Source organism: Anopheles coluzzii, chromosome 3 (genome assembly GCF_943734685.1).
Source record: "Anopheles coluzzii chromosome 3, AcolN3, whole genome shotgun sequence".
Classification (NCBI taxonomy): Eukaryota; Metazoa; Arthropoda; class Insecta; order Diptera; family Culicidae; genus Anopheles; species Anopheles coluzzii.
This window is the reverse complement of record NC_064671.1, coordinates 57,171,109-57,178,716: the sequence shown is the minus strand read 5'-3', so window position 1 is coordinate 57,178,716 and position 7,608 is coordinate 57,171,109. Positions and strand designations below refer to the sequence as shown.

General features: G+C 48.1%; 2 protein-coding genes across 2 annotated transcripts; both read right to left on the bottom strand.

Moving 5' to 3' along the window:
* Positions 1-3,511: 3,511 nt before the first annotated feature.
* On the bottom strand, positions 3,512-5,903 carry LOC120956149 (uncharacterized). Its single transcript, XM_040377523.2, has 3 exons — positions 4,864-5,903; positions 3,622-4,762; positions 3,512-3,562 (listed from the first exon to the last, which is right to left on the bottom strand). Exons 1-3 carry the CDS (start codon positions 5,901-5,903, stop codon positions 3,512-3,514), a joined length of 2,232 nt encoding a protein of 743 aa, XP_040233457.2.
* Positions 5,904-6,538: 635 nt separating this feature from the next.
* LOC125907322 (uncharacterized) lies at positions 6,539-7,270 on the bottom strand. Its single transcript, XM_049608938.1, has one exon. It carries the CDS (start codon positions 7,268-7,270, stop codon positions 6,539-6,541), a length of 732 nt encoding a protein of 243 aa, XP_049464895.1.
* Positions 7,271-7,608: the final 338 nt, after the last annotated feature.

The window sequence follows — 7,608 nt, the reverse complement described above, 5'->3', positions numbered from 1 at the left end:
CTACGCATTTTTAAAGGGGGAATAAACATGATGACATATATTTAGTTTGTTAGAAGGTTCCTATGTACGTTCACTAGTTGATTTTGTCTGGATGTTTGCGGACTGCATTTCGATTGCGCAAGTCGTTTTGCCTCGTCTTGTGTTTTACAATCCCAACAGCAAGGAAGCTGCCATCATTACATTGAATTAAGCTGGTACCAGATCCAGCCCTTAGTCGTTCGCAAGAACAGACAAAAAGAAGCTGTTCATGGTGTGTCAAATAATGTGTAGCAGATGGTATAAGATGGGTACCTGCGGGTGAGAGAGTCCGTTTCAAACGTTTTATTATCAGTTGGTGGCACGTTCAAAAGGATGTGCGCAGATCACGGCCCGATCCTGAGGATCTTGACACGGAACCGAGAGTGGTCATCCTCCTACTTCCCCCCCCCCCCCCGCATGTGTTTTTGTATGTGGCTATCTTCTTCTTCTTCCTTATGTAGGTGGCTTTAATCATGTTTTAAAAGAAATAAACCAAAGAGATGTTGAACGACGTTTATGCGTTGTTTTGTCTCACATTTTGTGTTATTTTTATGCGGACACGGAAAGAAAAATGAACTGAATGCATTTCAGATGTAAGGGTTGTAAATAAAGGATACATACAGTGGCGGATTAAGGGTATCGGGGGCCCTACCCGGTAAGACGGATTGAGGCCCCCTGTAAATGGTAAATGGTGGGCCGGGAGGAGGGGGGGTTGTAAGCGGCATTAAACTGGCTGTTGGGAGTTTGAACGCCGTCGGGGGGCCCTACGATCATCAGTCACAGGCTCTAAAATTGATTCGCCAGCCCCGGGGCCCCAACGTCCATCCTTCCGGGGGCCCTTGTCGCTAGTACTCTGTCCATACGGCATACTATAGAATGGCGATCTACGGGGCCCCTTAATCGGCGGGGCCCCAGGCGACCGCCTAGTCCGCCTACCGTTAGATCCGCCACTGGATGAGGATGATAATATCATGCCCGTCATAGGTTCAAGCCTCATATCGACGGTCCCCTCGTAGTAAGGACTGGCCAGCCGGATGTGTGGTACTAAAAAGACGCAAAAGCTTGCATTGGCTGGCATGACCAGGTAGATGGATACGGCAAATAGAAGAAGAAGAAACAGGAAAATGGAAAGCAGCAGTCTGTAGAAGCTTCGGTTGAGACCTTTGCTGTTAAAGAAGAGGGAAATGTCGTTGCATGTGGATGGAATGATGAGATTGTGGGTGGTTCGGATGATGAATGGTTGGGATCGGAGATGAATGAATTGGCGAAGCCAGTTTACCTCTTTCCATGCGTTGTATGAGGAATCAATGAAAATAGTCAAATTGTATTTGAATTATGGGTCAATTTTCGGGAATATCAGGAAAGAAAAAAATGCGACATTTTTTAACACATGAGTACATTATCTCATATGGCCGTTAAAACCAGCTTACATCGGGTTGAGATCACCATTGGAGTATCACACTTGATAAAAAATCAAATTTCCGGTACGGAATTATTCCTTCACTTTCGCTCGTTTGAAATTGGCTTCATAACCGTTGATCGACATGGCGATCAAATGGCCACATCAGAAACGGCACGGAACGGCAACCACCAGCATAGCACAAATATTGCTTCAACACCAGAATTGATCGGCTCTCGCATCGTCAAGGTCACAGGTAAAACCAAATACACTACATATATATGTACCAATCGCCAATTCAAGATACAACTACAACCCTACCATATACCAGTACCAGCTGATGAGCTATCGCACACAAGCGAGCGGCGCGCGAAAATAAGAGGAAGGGGCCTGAAGGAAGAGAGGACAGGGGAAGGCACCGGGAGAGAGTGTGTGTGTGGTCAAAATTTTTGGCCATTTAAATTTTGTCCACCAACACCGTTGCATTTCGGAGCTTTTTTCTTGCCAGAAAGAGATAGCCATACACTTGACATACAGCTGTCTCGCTCATATGACACTTCCAAGGCTCGCAAGCTCTTTAATGCGAGGGCTCTGGAGCAGTGAACTTGTATGGAGTGCGAGCCCTCGCGCGCCCTCGCAAATCGCTGTCACTTGCACTGCGGGGCCTCTGCCACAGGTAAGATACAATTTTTTGTTATCGGACGAGTTACGATACCTTTTGATGTTTTCAGTGTTACTACCCGTGTCAGCTTGTCGTCTCCGGTGTGCACATGTACGATACGTGCGAGTGGCCAACGGGTTGGGGGGAGGAAATCATCCTTCAGGATGACCAGTCTGCCAGGTAAGATGCTGTCGTTCCTCTTCGCCATGGTGTTATCACGTTTCATCTCTTGCAGGTATTCCGTCGTCCAGTGTTTCCAGAAGCGCTGCACCATTACTTGCCACTTCTGCAAGTCGCTGAGGGTGCAGGAACGAAGATGGGTGTAGTCCGGCTCGGGGACAGCATGCATCGATGTGCCCACGAGGAAATGCGCTGGGGTAAGTGCCGATAGATCGTTAGGGTCGTCTGACATAGGTAGGAGAGGACGCGAGTTCATCGCCGCCTCAATCTGATGTAGGACAGTTGTGTAGCCTTCGTAGGATAGTCGCGTGCTGCCTAACTGCTGAAAAAGGTGTCGCTTGGCGGTCTTCACAGCTGCTTCCCACAATCCGCCGAAATGTGGTGCCTTGGGAGGGGTGAAGTGCCAATTGATGCCGCGGTTAGTGCAATCTGTCACAATTAGATGTAGCTGCTGTTCATCGTGAAACATTTCGAACAGCTCGTGAAGCTCCCTCGCCGCGCCTTCGAAGTTTTTCCCGTTGTCCGAATGTATGTGTGCCGGTAAACCGCGTCGTGCTGTGAATCTGTGTAATGCAGCTAAATAACCAGCAGTAGTTAGATCACTTACCAGCTCCAAGTGTACGGCCTTAGTGGAAAAACAAACAAACACGCAGAGGTAGCATTTTCCCGGGGCGGCTCGTTTATGGGCTGGCTTCAGGTATAATGGACCGGCGTAATCCACTCCGGTAACACTAAAAGGCCGGCTGGGAGTGATGCGCTGCGCTGGAAGCTGTCCAAGTTGTTGCTGTTCAAGTGTCGGTCGCTGTCGAATGCACCGAAAACAATTCTGCACAATGTGCTTAACAAGATGCCTTCCATCTAACGGCCAAAACTCTTCGCGAATTCGAGATAAGAGCAGCCTTCCTCCTCCATGACGAAGCTCCTCGTGTTGATACTTTGCGATCAATTGCGCGAACGGATGTTTCTTGGGAAGCAAAACAGGATGCTTCGCTTGGTAGGGAAGTTGAGATAGTCGTAAACGTCCACCTACACGGATGATCCCTTGTTCGTCAAGGAATGGACTTAGTGTACGTAAAGGTGATTGCCTCATGACTTCGTTTCCCTTTTTGAGCTGCCCGAGTTCAGCTGAAAATGCATCCTGCTGTGCTAGGCGGCTTAACACAGTATTTGCTGTTTCCATGTACTCGGGTGTGACGATTAAAGGTGCGGGGTGCTGTGCTGCTGTTCGCTGAGTGCGTGCCCTTTCCTTAGCGTTACGTGTGAAGCGAATGCAGTATGATACGATACGCAGCAATCGCTTGTAGCTAGAACACAATGCAAACCAAGGGTGATTAGTGGTTGTGTTTACAACGGCAGCACTCACCTGGCGAATCTCTAGATTCGTTTCGTTGGCTGGTTCCAGGTTAGAGTTGGGCCAGATGGAAGCGGGCAAAGATAGCCAATCCGGACCGAAGCTCCACAGTTTGCTTTTCAGGAAATCAGCGGCTGACATGCCTCGTGAAACCAGATCAGCAGGATTAGACGCGCCGGGTACATGTCTCCACTGCCGCGGGTGTGAGTAATGCTGCACTTCAGATACCCGGTTAGCCACGAACGTTGCCCATGTGTTGGGTGTGGCGCTGATCCAGGTTAAGGTGATGGTGGAATCCGACCAAAAGAAAGATTCTGCAACGTTGATCCCCATCGCCTTCTTTACTCGGTGATGCAGGTGTACTCCTAGTACAGTAGCGCATAGTTCAAGGCGGGGTAGTGTGACGCGCTTGAGCGGTGCCACACGCGATTTGGAAGAAAGCAACGTTATGCGAATCTGCCCACCTTCGCCTTCACAACGCGCATAAATGCAGGCTCCATATGCTGCCTCCGATGCATCACAGAAGGTATGTAGCTGAATACGCGCACCAGGTAGAAGCGCATAACGACTAACCTTGAATTCAGAGATGAGTTGCCAATCTTCTTGTATTGTTTTCCATTTCTTACAGATAGTATCTGGAACATACTCGTCCCAACCAGCTTTCTGCAACCATAACTCCTGAATCATCATCTTGGCCCGAATGACAATCGGGGAGATCAGGCCCAGCGGATCGAACATGCGAGCTACGTTGGATAGAATGGATCGCTTTGTCGGAATGGACACATCACTGGATATTGCGGATTCGAAGGATAAAACGTCATGCTCTGGCTCCCATGAAACACCAAGAGCCTTTACTATCTCGTGTGGTAAGAATTGCCGCGCTGACTGTGTGCCGATTTGATCCGCATTTAAACCGGCGAGCACCTCGAGCTGATTGGATGTCCACTTTCGCAGCTCGAAGCCGCCTTTGGCGAGCAATTGAGAAAGCTCGATTCGCAACTGGCGAGCATTTCCGATGGAATCAGCACCACCGATGAAATCGTCAACGTAGAAGTTAGTTTTCAAATGAGCTGCAGCTGCAGCATTGGGACAAGAGGCGCCCTCATCATTTGCAAGCTTGCCAAGAATGATGAGGGGGCTAAGCCATAGGTAACTGTATTCAGCTCAAAATATTCGATGGGCGAGTGAGGCGAAAATCGAAAGCAAATGCGTACAAATTTCCGGTCGATAGGATGGAGCAATACTTGTCGATACATTTTCGCAATATCTCCAACAACGGCTACTTTATATGTGCGGAAGCGCAAAATTATGTCGAGCAGATCGTCCTGCACGACAGGGCCGACGCATAACGCCTCGTTTAGCGAAAAGCCGGTGGACGTCTTAGCTGAACCATCAAATACCACGCGAACCTTTGTTGTGGAGCTAGCGGCTTTGAACACGGGATGGTGAGGCAGATAATACGCGGGTTCGTCGTCGGAGGGATTTTTTATGCGTGACATGTGCCCAAGCTCCAGATACTCACGCATGAAATCATGGTACGCCGCTTTTACGTTTGGATCTCGTTCTAACCTCCTTTCTAACAAACTAAACCGCCTTAATGCTGCTGCCTTCGAAAGGCCAAGCTTAACATCGAAGTCTGCTTGTTTAGGTAAGCATACCATATAACGACCAGCTTCATCTCGCTGTGTTGTATCCTTGTAAAATTGCTCACATTTGCGATCCTCAGGAGAATAGCCATCGTTAACCTGTAGTTCTTCTACTTTCCAGAAACGCTCTATTGATTCTTCTAGTGAAACCATACACACCACGGATGAAGTGTGAAAAGTATTGGATGTTGCTGGCTGAGAGGTAGATGCTGATCCACTCACGACCCAGCCAAATACGCTCTCCATCAGGACTGGTATATTCGATGACATTTTATATTGCGCCCCGCTTACAAAGAATGTGTGATAGTGCTGGGCACCGAGAATAATGTCGATCGGTGCCGACTTTTCGAAATGGGGGTCGGCGAATATAATATGTGGCGGTAATTTCCAGCCGCTGGTGGGCACATCATGTGCGGGCAGGTCAGCAATAAGCTTCTCGACTATCAAAAACTCAACGTTAATCGCATAAGGGCTCGCTCTGGATGATACCGTGGTGCGCATCGATTTCCGCACCGGGGTGGACGATTGACCAGCACCAATCAGCGTGATATCAACCGTGCCCGATTTGATACCTAGCCGGTTAGCAAAACGGCTACTCATCAAATCTGGCTGGGAGGCACTATCTAAAAGTGCGCGTGCAGGATGCATTATGCCATGTGCATCAACAATGTTTACTAGTGCAGTTTGAAGCAGAACTTGTTCCGTAGTTTGCCTCAATGCTGCTGCATAAGTGCGTTGCGTGTTTGCCGTGTGATCGTCTGTGTTGTGTGTGTTGCGTACGGAAGCATTTTGCGCAGCTGACGTGTTCGCAGTGGAAAATGTGCCGTAATTTTGTGAAGAGTGTAAAAGCGAGTGGTGTGTTGAATTGCAGTGTCTGCACTTATATTGCGATGAGCAATCACGCACACGGTGATTGTCGCGCAAGCAATTCAAGCACAATTTCAGTGTCATTGTGTTTCGGTACCGTTCCTCCGGTGACATTTGCATGAAACGGGGGCATTTCGTTAAATTGTGATCGGAGTGGCATAAAGGGCATGTGCGTGTGTCGTGTGATGTTGACGGAAAGCTTGCTAAGCGCATAGGCGGAGCATGTTATCGTGCGTAGTGCGTTTGGTTCACGGTAGGGGGAGCTTCGGTAATGTTTACCTGTAGGGTTTCCAACACTCGCATACGGCGCTGTAAAAATGCGATTAATCCTTCGTAACTAGGATTTTGGCTAGTTGAGGCATTTTCCTCCCAATCTCTTAATGTGGAGGTAGGCAATTTTGTGCACATTAAGTGTTCTAACAAGCAGCTCCATCCGTTTTTTCGCCTAGATGATTGAGCGTTTTCTTGGGACGTTCGAACTCGTCCACAAGATGGTGAAGGGTTGATGCACTCTCCTTCTTAACGGTGGCCATACCAAAAAGTGCTTGAAGATGCCGTTTCTTTAACAAATACTCATTCGAGTATCGTTCGGTGAGCATTTGCCATGCTAACTCGTAATTGGCTGCGCTGATCGTGATTGCTTCGATCACCTTTGCGGCCTCGCCTTTCACGGAAGCTCGTAAATAATGACACTTTTGTATCGGTGGTAGTTCCATGTTTTCGTGAATTAATCCCTCAAAAGTGTCCCTATATGTGAGCCATTGCATGTAATCACCATCGAACTCAGGAAGTGAGATGGTGGGAAGCTTTATACCTGCCAACGGGTTAGTGTTTGGTGTTGTGCTTGCGGATCGCGGAGCGTGCACTCGTTTAGCCTTCAAATGGGCTTCAAGGCGTATCAAACGCGAGCCAAAATCGTCTCGTAACGCGGCATTGTGACTTATCACTTCCTCGGTGGCCGCCGCATCTTCCAATTTGGACTGAATTGCTTCCAAATCAACGGAAAGCTTCTGGACCTTTGCAATGCGAATGTTGATTTCGATTGCATCCCGTTCCGGGTCAAATTCTGCCAAAAATTGTTCGTGCTTAGCCAATACTGCTAGCAAAACTGTCCTTCTGGACGACAAAACGTTTATCGGAGCAGTCATAGTCGGAGTTTGACAAAAAACGCTAAATTTCGCGGACACAGTGAACTTGGTCGATTGTGAGGCGACTAAAGCACAGTTACACGCGCGCAAACAGTGATTATCGCGAGAATAATTAAGATTCAGAAAACCAGATTCGTCTTAATCCTGGTCACGGCACCAATGTTTAATCTCACTGTTTCGGATAATTTATTTTCCGCGTTTCGGTGTAGCTTTCAAACCTTTAATATTTACCAGCAGTTATTCGTTGTGCAGCAAAATTGGAAGAGAGAGTTTATTCGCGACATTCACTGTTATTTATAAACTACTCGATCGAGCCGAACACTCGAAATTGAACGAAG

Coding starts and splice junctions, on each gene's coding strand:
- LOC120956149 (XM_040377523.2), bottom strand. CDS start 5,903: ATGCATCCTGCACGCGCACTTTTAGATAGTGCCTCCCAGCCAGATTTG. Junction 4,763..4,863: donor GTTGGAGATATTGCGAAAAT/GTATCGACAAGT, acceptor AGCTGAATACAG/TTACCTATGGCTTAGCCCCC. Junction 3,563..3,621: donor CGAATCTAGAGATTCGCCAG/GTGAGTGCTGCC, acceptor ATTGTGTTCTAG/CTACAAGCGATTGCTGCGTA.
- LOC125907322 (XM_049608938.1), bottom strand. CDS start 7,270: ATGACTGCTCCGATAAACGTTTTGTCGTCCAGAAGGACAGTTTTGCTA.